Source organism: Myotis brandtii, unplaced genomic scaffold, assembly GCF_000412655.1.
Source record: "Myotis brandtii unplaced genomic scaffold, ASM41265v1 scaffold28, whole genome shotgun sequence".
Classification (NCBI taxonomy): domain Eukaryota; kingdom Metazoa; phylum Chordata; class Mammalia; order Chiroptera; family Vespertilionidae; genus Myotis; species Myotis brandtii.
The window spans coordinates 5,247,311-5,265,203 of record NW_005360676.1 but is presented as its reverse complement, the minus strand read 5'-3'; the positions used below and the strand labels follow the sequence as shown (position 1 = coordinate 5,265,203).

The 17,893-nt window shown below is 38.7% G+C and overlaps 1 protein-coding gene across 2 annotated transcripts in view; it reads left to right on the top strand.

The window, feature by feature from the left end:
* The window catches only part of LOC102260915 (UDP-glucuronosyltransferase 2B31), a 17,187-nt gene extending 9,332 nt beyond the window's left edge, over positions 1–7,855 (top strand). For both annotated transcript variants that reach the window (XM_005868894.2, XM_005868893.2), the window contains 3 exons: positions 1,330–1,417; positions 2,278–2,497; positions 6,261–7,855. In XM_005868894.2, coding sequence (XP_005868956.1) covers positions 1,330–1,417; positions 2,278–2,497; positions 6,261–6,540 — 588 coding nt within the window. In that variant the 3' untranslated portion in view covers positions 6,541–7,855. The remainder of the gene's footprint in view (positions 1–1,329; positions 1,418–2,277; positions 2,498–6,260) is intronic.
* The last annotated feature ends 10,038 nt before the right edge of the window (positions 7,856–17,893 follow it).

Sequence of the window (17,893 nt, the reverse complement as noted above, 5' to 3'; positions counted from 1 at the left end):
CTGTGTGTGACAGGGTGCGGCACCCCAACCCCCCCCCCCCACGGGCCCTGCTCTGTGTGTGACAGGGTAGAGCCATAACCTCCCCATCGGCCCTGCCCTGAGTGTGACACGCCCCAACGCCCCAACCCCCTGATCCGCCCTGCTCTGTGTGTGACAGGGGGCGGTGCCCCAACTCCCCTATCGGCCCTAGTGACAGGATAAAAAGAATCGATCAGAAGCAAGCCTAGCGTGGCCCAGTTTCAGATTCTCCCCCTTCTCCATAAATTAAGGTAGTGAATTATTCTAGTACATAAAATACATTTGAAGTCTCCGGATAATTGTGAGCTACTTTTAGTTTACTAACTAATGTAACTTTCTCCTTATCACCTATGCAAATTTGCTGAGAACTTGAAGTAACTTTAACACTCACATAGCAAAAAGATGTTAACCACGTATAAACTAGAATCCAGCTCACTGGTGGACTTATAAATTGCTTGGCTATTTATAATTAATTAACCATGTTAATTAATGCTGTCAGTGCATTGTAGCATGTTGTGAAATATTAACAATCAGATGAAAAAAATTTACTGTCATCATCATATTTGATCTTTTCAACAGGTAAACTATTATTTATAAAGTGCCAATGGCTTTTCTTTTCTACATTTTAAGAAAATTTTCCATCCTAGCTAGAGTGATAATACTGGATTCAGGTAAAAATTACCACTTGGAAGTGGTGATTAGTAAGTAGAAAACTAAAAGAAGCTAAACATACTCATTAAGCAGATATTATTTATTATTAATAATAAACTTAAACATCAAAATGATTTAATTCTCATAAATAGCTGATTGCCTTGATTTTGTAAATCAAATTATGTAAAACTCTAAGATACTTTATGAAATTAATGAATATAAGAAAACCACTTCCCCATAATTCAAAAAGAAATAAACAGGTTAACATTAAATCTAGATGATGACAGCTAGAATAATAAATAATTAAAATAAATGCATAGACCATTAATTTGCTGGGTTTTTCACTACAATTATATGACTACCTAAAAATTTTTATATGCTTGGTCATTGTTAATCTCATTTGTCTAACCCCAAAGTGTGAAACATCATGATTGCACTCATACCTGACTGAATATAAAAATAAGTAACATGCAATATAAGTATGTACGCCTCTTACATCAGCCGTTTATTAATTCTCATTATCAGAATGTCTTTTCCTCATTCCCTAACCTGTAATATGTCAGGGGTTTAACTAGATGTCTCTTAACCTATTTAGAATTCTAACATGATATAACTCTGCAGTTTGACTCAAGTAATACATTACCTTCTTTACCCTAACAGGTTATATGGAGATATGATGGCAAAAAACCAGATACCTTAGGGCCAAATACCCGGCTCTATAAATGGATCCCCCAGAATGACCTTCTTGGTAAGATTCTGGGAAACCCTGAAATCAGAATCAAGTCAACCAGAATGATAAACAGTTCACTAGGATAGAAATGTATTGGACATTTCTTACTGAAACCCTCAAAAATAAAAATGAACTTCCCAATATTTCTTTCCCAGTCCTAGGGGAAAAGGATAAGCTATAAGTTGGCATCTTATGTTACACAGCCATGTTCCTTATGGCCACAAACAAAAGATCTTTATTTCATATGTAATTCCTCTCAGAGAGAATATCTCAACACTTTCCTGATTGTCACTCTGCCTCCTAATTCTCTCCTTATACCAATCGTATAATCCATGGTAAGGGTGTACAGGTGCCCCTGAAAAATATCAGCTCCTTTTTTATTTCCAGTGACTCTACATTTTCCATTGGGAAAAAATATATATCTCTTTTTGAAGTAATAAATAATTTCATGATAATGTGTACCTGTTCCTTCATTTAATTCCTATGCCATCACCATCCCATTGTCTGTTGCCTTGACATCTACAAATCACACTCTGTGACTTCACTATTTTATTAAAAGAATATATTTCAACATGCACCACCACTTTTTTTGCACACACTTTTTTAAATTCAGAATATTCTCTTTCCATTTGTCCACTAGCAACTTTATTCATTTCAAGTCAAAAGGAACACACTGATCTTCTATGTAAGCCTTCACTGTCTCTCCAGCAGACTTAAGTGCCTCTTCCTATGAGTTCTGAAAAACATTTTAATACAGTCTGAAGGGTAGACCAATATGTTACTAAATATATAGTCTCTATCAGTGCCTTTATTGCCCAACTCTCATTTTATTTCCAAGACTTATAATTCATAATTTGCTGAAATTCACCCAATCCTAGGTCATCCAAAAACCAAAGCCTTTATAACTCACGGTGGAGCCAATGGCATCTATGAGGCGATCTACCATGGGATCCCTATGGTGGGCCTTCCTATGTTTGCGGATCAACCTGATAACATTGTTCGCATGAAGACCAAGGGAGCAGCTATCAGATTGGACTTCAACACTATTTCAAGTACAGATTTACTCAATGCATTGAAGACTGTCATTAATGACCCTTCGTAAGTATCACATTTTTAATAGTAGTTATAAATAGGTCTTTTGTCAATTATTTATCTATTATGAATACAGCATTATGTTTTTGTGTGAATATCAGTTTTCATTCATTTTTGGGTAGATATCTTCAAGTGAACTCTGGGTCATACAATAACTTTATGACAAACTGAAAAACTGATGTCCAAAGAGACTATACCATTTTATATTCCTATCAGCTATGTATGAGAGCTCCAATTCTCTACATCATTGTGAATTCTTGTTATCATCAGTCTAGGTTTATAGGAATAGAAATGCATAGATATGTAAACTAAAAGACATACAAAAATGTTTATAGTAGCTTAGTAGTAATGGCCAAAAAGTATTAATAATCTTAATGTCCATTGGTCATTAAATGAAGAAATAATTTGTAGTATTGTCATACAATTAAATACTATATAGCAAAGGAATTAACCAATAACTGCTACAGAAAAGAAAAAAAACAAGTGAGTACATACTATAAAATTCTAATATATGCAAGAAAAACTAATTTATGGTATTGGAAATCAGGAGAGTAGGTAATTTGGAGAAGGGTGTAGTAAAATGGCCCAGGCATGGAGTGGTTCTATGGATAGTGGGTATGTTGATATGTTCACTTTATTTATTTTTTTTTAAAAATATATTTTATTGATTTTTTACAGAGAGGAAGGGAGAGAGATAGAGAGTTAGAAACATCGATGAGAGAAACATTGATCAGCTGCCTCCTGCACATCTCCTACTGGGGATGTGCCCACAACCCAGGTACATGCCCTTGACCGGAATCGAACCTGGGACCTTTCAGTCCGCAGGCCGACGCTCTATCCACTGAGCCAAACCGGTTTCGGCGATATGTTCACTTTATAATTTTATTGATAATTTTGAAATTTTGAGCTGATCACTTAGAATATATGCACACACTTATGAATTTCATAAATAAATTGAAGGTATGTTTTATAAAATGTATTTAGAAATTATAGGAATTAAATAGAAAAAAAAGAAAACCAGAGACATTGAAGAAATGCTATCATACATAGACACTGGGGCAGTGGGGGCTTGCCCCAGGTGGGAATTGCTGGGGGGCAGGGGTCAACTGGGGGAAAAGGAGACATATGTAAAACTATAGACAATAAATTTAAAAATTAAAAATTAATTTAAAAAAAAAGAAATGCTATCATAGTGTGGCCAGGGAAAGTCTCTCTGAGATGTGACACTGAGCCAACATCTCCAGCAAGAGATAGAGGCAGCCTTGGGGTGTTGCAGGAAAAACTGCTTCAGGAAAGGGAGAAAGCGGACAGAAAGTACAAAAGTGCTAACAAGAGAACATACTTATCACCTCCAATGAATAGCTAACTAGAAGAGCATTGTGACTACAGTAGAGCATGCTTGGGACAAAATAATAGAAGAAATAGCCAGGGGTCTGTTCTTGTAAGATACGACAGGGCAAATAATTGATTTGGATTTTATTCTAAATGTCATAAGGAGGCAGATAGAAATTTTGAGCAGGTGTAGTATTCTGTTGGGTTTAACAAAAAGTATTTTGGCTATAGGGTTAAAAGTAGACAGATATGCCATGACCAGTTTGGCTCAGTGGATAGAGCATCGGCCTGCAGACTCAAGAGTCCCAGGTTCGATTCCGGTCAAGGGCATGTACCTTGGTTGTGGGCACATACCCAGTAGGGAGTTTGCAGGAGGCAGCAGATCAATGTTTCTCTCTCATTGATGTTTCTAACTCTCTATCCCTCTCCCTTCCTCTCTGTAAAAAAATCAATAAAATATATATTTTTTTAAAAATAGAGTTATGAAGCCAAGAGTAGAAATACAAAGACTTGTGAGGAAGCCTTTCTCCTGCCAGGACACAATTCCTCTTTAAAACTTCTAGAGCTTTGCCCTAACCGGTTTGGCTCAGTGGATAGAGCGTCGACCTGCGGACTGAAGGGTCCCAGGTTCGATTCCAGCCAAGGGCATATACCTTGGTTGTGGGCACATCCCCAGTGGGGGGTGTGCAGGAGGCAGCTGATTGATGTTTCTAACTCTCTATTCCTGTCCTTTCCTCTTTATAAAAAAATCAATAAAATATATTTTTAAAAAAACAGTAATTCTACCAACAACAGTCCTTCACTAAAATAATATCTAAAAGATATTTAAAAAATAAAAAAATAAAAAATAAAACTTCTAGAGCTTTATTATAAACTAGAGGCCCGGTGCATGAAATTCATGCACTCAGGGAGTTGGGGGCGTCCCTTGCCCAGCCTGCACCCTCTCACAGTCCGGGAGCCTTCGAAGCATGTCCTACTGATGACTTAGGTCCGCTAATTCGGATATCCTTAGCACTGCCGCGGAGGCGGGAGAGGCTCCCACCACCCTCGCTGCACTCACCAGCCATGAGCCCAGCTTCTGTCTGAGCAGCGCTCCCCCTGTGGGAGCGCACTGACCTCAGGTGCAGGCCAGGCCGAGGGACCCCACAGGTGCACGATTAGAGCCCGTGAGGGACACGGGAGGTTAGCCAGCCGGGGAAGGACCACAGGAGGGCTCCAGGGCATGTCTGGCCCGTCTCGCTTAGTCCCAATCAGTCAGACCCCAGCAGCAAGCTAACCTACCAGTTGGAGTGTCTGCACCCTGGTGGTCAGTGCACATCATAGAGAGCCATTGAGCGGCCTTAGCATATCATTAGCATACTGTGCTTTGATTGGTTGAATGGACAACTGGATGACTGGACACTTAGCATATTAGGCTTTTATTACATAGGATACTAGAGGCCCTGTACACGAAATTCATGTACAGGGGCATGTCCTTCAGCCCAGCCTGTGCCTTCTAGCAATCCGAGACCCCTTGGGTAGGGTTCCTAGGCCTAGCTGGTGATCAGGGCCTGTCGGGGCTTTCCTTCCCCTGGCTGCCAGCAGCTGGCCCCGCCCCCACCATCACCACTGCTTGCCATCTGTGCAGCGCTATTCTCCCGCCCCCACCACCAGTCACCTCCCTCTGCGGGCAACAGGTGTAGGGTGTGATCACTTGGCTGGCCTGGGCCTTCCTCTGTGGGGCAATCGCTGGCCAGCCCCGCACACCCACTGCAGCACCACCAGCCAGGTAGCCTGGGCCTCCCTCTTTGGGGCAATTGATCACAGGGCTCCGCGATCGACCACCCAGCAGAGGGAAGCCCTGCCTACCCAGCCAGGGCTCCACAATCAATCACCACACAGAGGGTGGCCTGGGCCTCCCTCTTTGGGGCAATCATGGAGCCCCCCCCCGCCAATTGATTGGCCTGCTGGCCGGTGGCCTGGGCCTCCCTCTGAGGGGCGATCATGGGGCAATGACGGGGCCCCCTGACCAATCGCATCGCACCCGCCTTGACTGGCCTGGTGCCAGTGCATGTCATAGCGTGGTCGTCTGGAAGGTTGTCCTGACAGTTGTTCTGTTTTTCTGTAGTTTGGTCGATTTGCATATTATGCTTTTATTATTATAGATACAATTCAACTCTCCAACATATAGCATATAGAATGGCTTCTATCATTTCCTTTACTAAAAATACATTAACTTTTCCACTTTATTTTTCATCTTCACTGTTTAAAATATTTTTCAATGAGAAAATTTTAATTTAGAAGTCAAACTTTCTTTGACATCCAAATAAAAATATACTACTGTAATTCTAAGGTATGTATGTTAAATCATTTGTTTGACAAAAACTTTTTATAGGTTTGAATTGGTTAGGCAAATTAACTTCCTTTCAATGTTGGTATCTTTGTGTTTCTCCTTCAGATATAAGGAGAATGCTATGAAATTATCAAGAATTCATCATGACCAGCCTATGAAACCTCTAGATCGAGCGGTCTTCTGGATCGAGTTTGTCATGCGCCACAAAGGAGCCAAACACCTGCGACCAGCCTCCTACGACCTCACCTGGGTCCAGTACCACTCTTTGGATGTGATTGGGTTCCTGCTGGCCTGTGTGGCAAGTGCTACATTTGTCATCACAAAATGTTGTCTGTTGTGTTACCAGAAGTTTGCTAAACCAGGAAAGAAGAAGAAAAGGGAGTAGTTGTTTCAGAGTCCTGAAGCTGATTTGCCTCATAAATGGGACTCCTTCAGTTTATTCAGCACAATGAAGTTCTAACATAAGGATCCCTTCTTCCTGTGACAAAATCACTTCACAATTTAGCTTCTAAGATCAACATTTGTTTTCAAGTGATTTAGATAAAAGTTTATTTCCAAGTGGTTTACTACCTATTTGAGGTAGAAATATTTCATTCCAAAGAGAAAAATCTTGGAAAAATTAAAAATAACTAACTCTTTGGGACTATATTGAACTTTACTGCTCTAATTCACAAGCAATACAAAAAATATTATTGAGTTAAACAGTGTTTTAAATATTGCACATGACACAAAAAGCATGAAGAAGTCTACTCATAGTATCCATAGTATTTTGCACTCAGAGTATTTTAACTAGGAATTCTGTAAAAAGGTTCACCCTTCCATTTCATTTTGGGAGACTAGTAATGCTCCCTGGCTTTTATTATACATCCAACCTCAGAATCACTTCTTACCTAAAGACATGGCAAGTCATTTGCCTTCATGCAGTTTAGCTCATTTTCTAATGGAATATTCATTGAATTAGAAAGCTATTTGCTTTCTATTATAAAGTTGAGCTATTTATGAAAATCTTCTATTTCAAAAACTAAATTATCTCTTTCTTGTGGCCTTTAAAAATGTTCACCTGACCTGATTGCTTTCACTCTCATTTTCAGCCTTTAATAATGGATGTCAAGCCCCAATTGTAGATTAAGTTAATATAGAACCTGTACTCATATAAGGACTTATTGTATTTTCATCCTCTCTAAATTTGTATATGTATATATATTTCTTTCAGAATAAGATGGATCATCACTTATCTATTGACAGATATAATGTGAAATTTAATGTTTTGGTTGAGCACAATTTGAAATAATGATGATTATTCTATGTAACTATACTAGATTGGCATATCTGTCTCATTCTTTTGTCTCTTTCCTCAGGACATTGTTGCCCCATTCCTCCCATAGCTCTTATATGTAAAGATTCAATTCTTTGTTGTGACAAAATAATTATCATTTTTATTAAACCTGGGCACACTATGACTGACTTAATATGTACCAATGAAAAGAATACAAAAATTACATAAATATTAAGGGAAATTGGTAAATCAAACCAAAGGAATCTGAAAGTTCTCCTAAAACCTGCACATCAGGACAACACTTTATAAACAAATTGGTCCAAGATAGGAAAATCATTTATCGATCTTCATTGGCCAAGAAGACCACCATCAAAGTCTTACAACAAACAATTTCCAGATGAAGGCATAAAATTTATTTTGAAAATAAATTAAAACTTTGATGATGGGGAAAATATAGGAAAAAACACAGAGTTTTCCATGCAACTCCTATAGATAATGGACACATTTTGAGAAACAAATAGAACTGCCCAACTGGTATGGCTCAGTGGTTGAACGTTGACCCACGAACCAGGATGTTGTGGTTCAATACCCAGTCGGGGCACATGCCTGGGTTGTGGGTTCGATCCCTAGTAGGGGGTGTGCAGGAGGCAGCCTATGGATGATTCTCTCTCATCATTGATGTTTCTATCTCTCTCTCCTTCTCCTTTCCTCTCTCTGAAATCAATAAAAATATTTTAAAAATTAAAAAAGATACCAATAGAACTAATATAGTGCCATAGTAGATAATATCATTAAATCATGCATTGAGACTTAAATAACTTACCTCAAAATATATCCTGTAACAGAAAAGTTTTTGTAGACATTGTATAGTGAGAACTATTACAAATATCCAACAAAAAAATCAAACAGTCAAAACTGCACTTATGAAAATAGTGAATATGAATAGGAAATTCACAAAAGTAAAATGGTCAATAAAACATAAAAGATGACAAAAGTCACTGATGCTTTGGAAGGTGAAAAATTAAGTCATTAAATTAATTTCCTACAGATAATTTTCCAAACAATTTATCTGCTAAAACTATTTTTAAGGAAGTATAATGTGGAAATATCCTATACCTCATCTTCTCCACCAGTGAAATGCAGATAAACATATGGTATTAACTACCTCATGGAGTTGTGGAAGGGGTGAATGTACCAACATTGTAAAGCAATAAAAACAGTTGCCAGTTGCTGTGTATAGAAAAATGTAATTTGCATTATGATTTATATGCATGAAAAAACTTTCACAATGATCTTAGTCTTTGCATAAGTTACTTTAATATATTTTTTTCACTGTAGCCTTAACCAACAAGTCAGTAGCATCAATGGCTTTAAGGCAAGAGGTGGGGGGGGGTGGGGATCCCTGAGCCACCGGGTCAAGCTGCTGATGCTAATATCTTAGGGGGTCGATGGTGATCCCCAGGTTTTTCAGTGAGTACCCCAAAGGCATTCCCTTCCTTTTGATTAAAAAAAAAAAAGGAAAATGGAATCTGATAATTAAGATGCCCAAGAGCAGGTAGGTTTATTAAACTCTCCTTTAAGGCTCTAAATGCTATTTCATTCCATTCTTCCCATAAAATTTGGTCAGGACTATAATTCTTTAGTAAATATATGAGTTTTGGGAATCCAATTTTGGCAATAGCCAACTAGTCCAAGAAAAACTCAGGAAACGTAGGACACCATGAAACTTACTTGGATCCAGGTACAGTCCTTGTTCCAATATTAGATGTCTCAAATATCCTACCTGAGTTTGGACAAACCGAAATTTCTTTGTAGACTTTGTGTCCCTTTAAGTACATAAGTTCAAACTGGTGGATGCTGTCTTCCAGTGAGGAGATCTGAAAAGAGCAAATAAATAAATCATTCACATCTCTCAACAAGGTATAACCGATAGGGCAAGTTATAGCATCCAAATCAGCCTTAAAAATTTGTCAGAAATAAGAGGAGCTTTCAGTAAAACCCTAAGGCATTACTGTCCAGGTAAATTGTTTTCCTTCCCCAAACTAGGTGAAATAGTATTGGCTAGTTTCATTAACTGGAATTCTAAAAAAAATGTACTACATAAATTTATTACAGTAAAGAATTTATTTCCAGTTCAGTTAGATGCTATCAGTGTATGGGGGTTAAAAACAACACGGTGTAGAGGGATAATAATGTTGCTTATTTTTTGGAAATTCTAGACAAACCTCCATCCCCATCCTCTGGCATACTCAGACATAAAATGGGAGCATTACAAGGACTAGAACAAGAAACAATAAGACCCTGAGTTTTGGAATCTTCTATCATGAGCTTTATACTATGAAGAACCTCTTATAGAATATTGATTCATTCTGGGAAGAGGTTTTAAATGATCAATTTGAATCATAATCAGAAATTCACTATGGATTCTTCCAGTATCAGATGACGATTTGCTCATAAAGAAGATGCAGTTGATTCAATAGAGAAATTGATCAGTAGTCCCAGATTCAGTGACTGCACTAACAAAAACAGGACAAATAAAATCTGTTGAAAAGCCATTTTAATTCTCCTGATCTGGCAGTTACTGTCAAATTCTAAGATTATTTTCCCCTTTTGGAAGGAAATTCCAGTAAGATACTTCTCTAGGAAATCTCAGCCTAATAAATAGAGACAGAGGAATTAAGGATGAAACAGTGTTTATCTCTTAAAGAGTCCAAGCAAAAAGGAATAGGTTCAGGGACATGAACCTATTCAGGTTTATCTGACATTCCCACTATTTAAACATTTTAATATATTTTTTATTGTTGATAGTATTACAAATATCTCCCATTGCCCCCCTCACCCCTTTATCCTCCTCCTCCCAGGCCCTACTCCAGTGATGGCGAACCTATGACACACGTGTCAGAGGTGACACGCAAACTCATTTTTTTGGTTGATTTTCCTTTGTTAAATGGCATTTAAATATATAAAATAAATATCAAAAATATAAATCTTTGTTTTACTATGGTTGTAAATATCAAAAAATTTCTATATGTGACACGGCACCAGAGCTAAGTTAGTTAAGTTAGGGTTTTTCAAAATGCTGACATGCCGAGCTCAAAAGGTTCACCATCACTGCCCTACTCACTCACCCAGGTCTTCACTATCCTATTGCCATGTCCATGGTCTATGCATATCTATACTAATAAAAGCCTAGGTGGCCCTCACGCGCAACATCATCACAAGATGGCCGCATGCACAGCAGAGGTGGGGCCCAATGGCTGCTCTGCATGGTGAGGCCTGGGGGTCCCATGGCTCTGAGCAGTGCAGAGGAGGCCTGTCCCAGCATCTCCACCACCTCGCGCAGAGGAGGCGGGTCCCAGAGGAGGAGGCAGGTTGTGGCAGGGGAGGGCAGTTGTGGGCGGTTGGGCTGGCAGGGGAGGGTAGTTGGGGGTAATCAGGCTGGCAGGGGAGGGCAGTGGGGGCGATCAGGCTGGCAGGGGAGCAGTTAGGCATCAATCAGGCCAGCAGGGGAGCAGTTAGGGGGTGATTGGGCTGGCAGGCAAGCAAGCGGTTAGTAGCCAGCGGTCCCGGATTGTGAGAGGGATGTCTGACTGCTGGCTTAGGTGATCAGGCCTAAACCGGCAGTCAGACATCCTCCAAGGGCTCCCAGATTGGAGAAGGTGCAGGCTGGGCTGAGGGACACCCCCCCCCGCACAAATTTCATGCACTGGGCCACTAGTAAGTATATAAATTCTTTGGTTTATCTCTTCTTGTCCCCCTAACCCTACATTGAGCTATGTCAGTCTGTTCCATGCCTCTATGCTTCGGGTCTTATTTTGTTGGTCAATTCCTTGTGTTTGTTAGATTCCACAAATACGTGGTAACGTGTGATATTTATCTTCCTCATATTGGCTTATTTCACTTAGCATAATATTTTTCAGGTCCATCCATGTTCTCCCAAAGGGTAAGAGATCCTTCTTTTTTACAGCTGCATAGTATTCCATATTGTAAATAATGCTGCTATGAACATAGGTGTATATATATTCTCTGATTGGTGTTTTGGGGTTTTTAGGATACATTCATGAACTGTTTTATTACTCTGGGGCAGGGGCTGCCACTGAACACCAAAAGACATCTACTACACAAGGCCATCATACCAAGGCATAGAAGAGCCACCTAATGCACAGAAATAAATACAGAGAGGAAGAGAAAATAGGAGACAAAGAAACATGCCCCTAGTGAATGAACAAAAGAAATCCCCAGAGAAAGAACTAAGTGAAATGGAGACAAGCAAGCTACCAGATACAGAGTTCAAAACAATGGCTATAAGGATGCTCAAGAAACTTAGCAAGAGCTTCAAAAACATGAAAAAATACATAGAAACTAAAAAAAAAGGACCAGTCAGAAATGCAGAATACATCTGAAATGAAGAATATACTGGAAGGAATAAACAGTAGGTTGGATGAAACAGAGGATTGAATTAGCTATTTGGAAAACAACATTTAAAAAAATCACATCCAATCAGAGCAGCAAAAAGAAAAAAAAAATTTTTAAATGAGGATAATTTAATGGATCTTTGGGACAATATGAAGTGTAACAATATTTGTATAATAAGGGTAACAGAAGGAGAAGAGAGAGAGGAAAGGATTAAGAATCTATTTGAAAAAATAATGACCAAAAAATTCACTAACGTAGTAAAAGAAAAAGCACATAAGTCTAAGAAGCACATAGAGTCCCAAACAAAATGTCCAAAGAGGCCCACACCAAGACACATCATAATTAAATTGGAAAAGGTTAAAAACAAAGAGAATTTTAAAAGCTTCAGGAGAAAGACAATGAGTTATCTATAAAGGAGTTCTCATAAAACTATCAGCTGAGTTCTCAACAGAAATATCTCAGTCCAGAAGAAATTGGAATGAAATATTCAAAGTGATGAAAAGCAATGGAATACAATGAAGACTACTCCTCCCAGTAAGGCCATTATTCTAAATTGAAGGAGAAAGAGAGAGAATCCCCAACAAGACCATGCTAAGGGAGCTCATTACCACCAAACCAGCATTACAAGAAACATTAAAGGGTATACTTTAAGAAGAGAAAGGAGAGAGAGAGAGAGAGAGAGAGAGAGAGAGAGAGAGAGAGAGAATGGAAACAAAACAGAAAAAGCTGGGTTACCAGTCCTTGTATCAGACAAAATAGACTTTAAAACAAACACTGTATAAGAAAGAAAGAAGGATGCTACTAATGATAAAGGGATCAATCCAACAAGAGGACATTTATGCACCTAATATTGGTGTACCTAAATACATAAAGCAAATCTTGATGGACATTAAGGGAGAGAGTGACAATAACACAGTCAAAGTAGGGGATTTTAACACATTATTGACATCTATGGGTAGATCTTCAAGACTTAATATCAACAAGGAAACAGTGGCCTTATATGACACACTAGGTCAGATGGATTTATTTGATACTTTCACAGCATTTCACCCAAAAGCAGCAGAATATACATGTTTTTCAAGTGTACATAAAACACTTTTGGGATAGACAACATGTTAGGATACAAAACAAGCCTCGGTAAATTTAAGAAGATTGAAATCATATCAAGCATCTTCTCTCACCACATGGTATAAAACTAGAAATCAATTACAAAAAAAAAACACTGAAAAATGCACGTGGAAGCTAAATAACATGTTACTAAACAAGGAATGGATCAACAATGAGATCAAAGAAGAAATCAGAAGTTACTCTGAGACAAATGAAAATGAACACATAACCATCCAAAATCTATGGGACACGGCATAAGCAGTCCTAAGAGGGAAATTGACAGCAATACAGGCTTACCTCAAGAAGCAAGAAAAATCTCATAAAATCTAACCTTACACCTAAACAATCTAGAAAACAAACTAACAAACAAAGCCCAAAGTGAGTAGAAGAAAGAAATAATAGATTAGAGCAGAAATAAATGACACAGAAACTAAAAAACAATACAAAAGATCAATGAAATCATAAGCTGATTCTTTGAAACCATAAACAAGATTGACAAATCATTAACCAGATTAATCAAGAAAAAGAGAGAGAGGACCCAAATAAATAAAATCAGAAATGAAAGAGGAGAAGTAACAACTCACACCAAAGAAATACAAAAGATTGTAAGAAAATATTATGAACAACTGTATGCCAACAAATTGGACAACCTGGACAAAATGGATAAATTCCTACAAACATACAAAATGGATAAATTCCAGAACTGAATCAGGAAGAATTAGAAAATCTGAGCAGATCAAATACAACTAATAAAAGCAAAGAGGTAATCAAATAACTACTAGTAAACAAAATTCCTGGACCAGATGGCTTCACAGGTGAATTTTACTAAACATTCAAAGAACTAACACCCATCTTTCTCAAAGTTTTCTAAAAATCTCATGAGGAGAGAAGAATCCCAAGCTCATTTTATGAGGCCAGCATTATCCTAATTCCAAAACCAGATAAAGACACTACAAAGAAAGAAAATTATAGGCCAATATCCTTGGAACATAGTTGCAAAAAATCCTCAACAAAATACTAGCAAACCAGTTCCAGCAATACATTAAGATCATAAACCATGATGAAGTTTAATTTATTCCAGGAATGCAAGACTGGTATAATATTCACAAATCAATTAATATGATACACTATATCAACAAAATAAAGAATAAAAATCACATGATCTAAAGAACAAATTAAACAAACAAAATTGAAACAGACTCATAGATACGGAGAGAGAACCGGTGATTGCCAAAGGGGAGGGCAGGGTTGGGGCACTAGGTGAAAGGTGAAAGAAGTAAGCAACACAAATTCGTAGTTACAAAATAGTCACGGGGAAGTAAGCAAAGCATAGGTAATATACTCATTAACATTGTGAAAAATATGTATGGTGCCAGTTGGGGTACTGGAAATATTGAGGGGAACACTATTTAAGGTATATGATTGTCTAACCACTAAGCTGTATACCTGAAACAAACACATAATAAATTTTTTTTAAATTTAAAGAAATATAAAAGATTTTTAATGCTAATTCTTTTTTTCTTCTCTTCCCCCTAACTTTATAGCATCAATTAGGCCATTAATTAGTTATATTATAATAGTCAAACCAGTTATACCTCTGGGGCTTAGATTGTTCATCTCAACTACAGATCTGACCTTGACTTCCAGAGCTCTTTCCAGTTTTAGAATTCTATGACTCTGCCTATTTTTTTATAGATGAAACTTTATTTATATATAAAAATCACACCTCTAAAAACAGTCTTTTTTTTAATCCTCACCCAATGATATGTCTTATTGACTTTAGAGAGAGGAAAGAAGAGAGAGAGAGAGAGAGAGAGAGAGAGAGAGAGAGAGAGAGAGAGAGAAAGAAAGAAAGAAAGAAAGAAAGAAAGAAAGAAAGAAAGAAAGAAAGAAAGAAAAAAGAGAGAAAGAGAAACATTAATTGGTTAACTCTTGTATGCACCTGACTGGGGATCGAACCCAGAACCTAGGAATGTGCCCTGACTGGCAATCTAACCTGAAATGTTTTGGTACACAGGATAATGCTCCAACCTATTGAGCAACCCAAGCAGGCATAAAAACAGTCTTTTATTTTTTTATTTATTTTTTTTTTCCAGAGACATAGAAGCATGCAACAGAATGTGGAATCTCAGAGGGAAAGTAGGGGTGAATGAGTGGGTGGGATGAGATCAACCTAAGAACTTGTATGCATATATGCATAACCCATGGACAAAAACAATAGGGTGTGAAGGCCTGGGATGGGGGTGGAGGTGAGGGGAGCAGGCTAGAAGAGGTCAGTGGGGGGTGAGGAGGACATATGTAACACTTTCAACAATAAAGATTTAATTTAAAAAAATAGCAAACCTAGGAGAAGAGAGGGAAGTCAGAGTTGTCTTACAGTTTCTGGTTTTTGAAGGGAACAGGGAGCAGGGGAGAGTGAGTTGCTATATAAGTATCACCAGTATGTTGAGTTTAAGTATCTTTTAGAGACAACTTTGTTTAATACGGAAAGAATTGGAAGTGTAAGTTTGGACTCAACTAAGAGGTCAGGGCTAAAGGACCATTTGAATGAATTTGCAGTAACTTGGTTAATAAACTTTTTTTGACAGAACAGCTAGCTGTGCAGAACCATCAGGAGAGAAAGACTGGTGTGTTCAGGGATCAGGTCAAAGCTTATGAATAGACAGACACTAAAGCCATGGTTCTCAAATTCTAGTGTACACCAGAATCAACTGGAGGGCTTGTTTAGATTGCTGGGCCCCACCCTGAAATTTCTGCAGAAAGCTTGAGGTTCTGCATTTCTAAGGAGCTTTCAGGCGACTCTGATGCTATGAGTTCAAGGGCCACACTTGGAGTAGTACTGGTCCAGAGTACCTTCTCTCTGTGAATGAAGGCAGGAAGGCAATCTTCTTGCCTGCTTTGGCCCTGCATTTTCTCAAGTGGGAAGGAACAAAAAGACTTGCAGACAAGTGGTGGGAGCGCAGATGGCATTCCTCGCTGCTGCTGCTGCTGCTGCCGAGAAAACCCACTCGATGGTGACTCAGAACAGCCACAGGAATAACTTTTGCTTTTTTCTTCTTCCCATATCTCTTCTGTTGTTCTGACTTCTCTCTCTGGGCTTCTTTTTTGACCTCAAGGATGTGGCTCTCGAAGGCATGGGCCATTTCTTCTGTGAGTTGGAGGAGAAGCCGAGGGCTCCGAGCGTCTCTTAAAGACGCAAAACCAGCGCGGTGGCCGCATTCTCTTCCAGGACGTGCTGAAGCGTCCCGGGATGAGTGGGAAAAACTCAGGACACCATGGAAGCCGCCCTGGCCTTGGAGAGGAACCTGAGCCAGGCCCTTTTGGAGCTGCAGGCCCTGGGTTCTGGCTGCGCAGGCCCTCATCTCTGTGACCTCCTCAAAAACAGTCTTTTAATTATAAAGTTCAAAATGAAAAGATTGAAAGGGGCAGTGAATAGCCTTTTAATTATGTGCATACTAGTGAGTTAATTTTTTAAGCTGCAAAAAATATGCCTCTCCCATAATAGGAAATGCATTACCTTTTGTAACTGCAGACTTAAATCACATGATGGCATCAAAGTCATACAACTTAACAAAAGGAAGATTAAACAATCCAATCAAAATATGGGTAAAGGCCCTAGCTGGTTTTGCTCAGTGGATAGAGCATTGGCCTGGAGACTGAAGAGTCCCAGGTTCTAGGCTACAATCGGAACTAACTGGGCAATTGTGGTCAAGTTGCTCAAAGTTTCTGGATTTCTGACACTTTGAAAAGGAATTGATTGAACTTGATGGTCCCTAATACCCTGCAAAAGAATAAGACATTGATTCCATTGTCACATGAAGAACAAAGTGGTGAAGAAAAAGCTTGAAAAACCTTGGTTTTTATAAACTAGTTATTGAGGACTTAATTTATGCAGGGTGCCACGGGGAGGTGGGAGGGGCAAACTGTGTCATAATCTGCTCTCTGGGCGAGGCTGTTTCTTCTGTTCTGTTTCTCATGCCTCTATAGGCTCCTCAGTAGGAAGGATCCCCACATGTCACCACCCACCGACAACTTTAGAAGATCCGTGAGAAACTCCATGTGGCTTCTGAATATCTCAAATCTACCCAAGACCTCAAGATGCTAAGCAGATGAGTGGATTAAAAAACTGTGGTACATCTACACAATGGAATACTACACAATGGAATTCTTACCATTCGCAGCACCATGGATGGAACTGGAGAGCATTATACTAAGCGAAATAAGCCAGTCAGAGAAAGATAAATATCACATGATTTCACTCATTTGTAGAATATAATGAACAACATAAACTGATGAATAAAAATAGAACCAGAGTCATAGAATCATCAAACAGACTGTCCAACCTATGAGGGAAGGCAGGGGGTGAGGGAGTAAGAAATCAACCAAATGATTTGTATGCATGCATATGAGCATAACCAATGGACATAGGCGGCGGAGGTAAGGGAGGGGCGAGGGCACATGCTGGGGGTTGGGGGTGGCCGGGGAGAGGTCAATGGGGGAAAAAGGAGACTTATGCAATACTTTAAACAATAACGAATTTAAATTTTAAAAAAATTCAAAGTAAAATAAATTAATATTTTAAAATAGAAGACTTGGCTTTGATGTTACATGGGTATGATCGCAAACCACTTCCCTCCATGTTAATTCTTCCTCTTAGGTATATAACTCAACAGATAATGTTTTCCTAACATTATCATGAAAAAAAGTAAAAAGAGAAGTGATAAGGGCTCTTGTGATAGTCTTAAAAACTATTTCCCATGACATACATATATGAGTAATAATATTAACATTATCCACCCTATATAAGAAACAAAGAGTGCCATAATGTTTTGGGATCAAATAATCTATACTAATAAAAGGGTAATATGCTAATTAGACCAGACATCTTCCGGACATCCTTCCGGACAAAGCCACGGTGGCGGGGGCTGAGGCAGAGGTG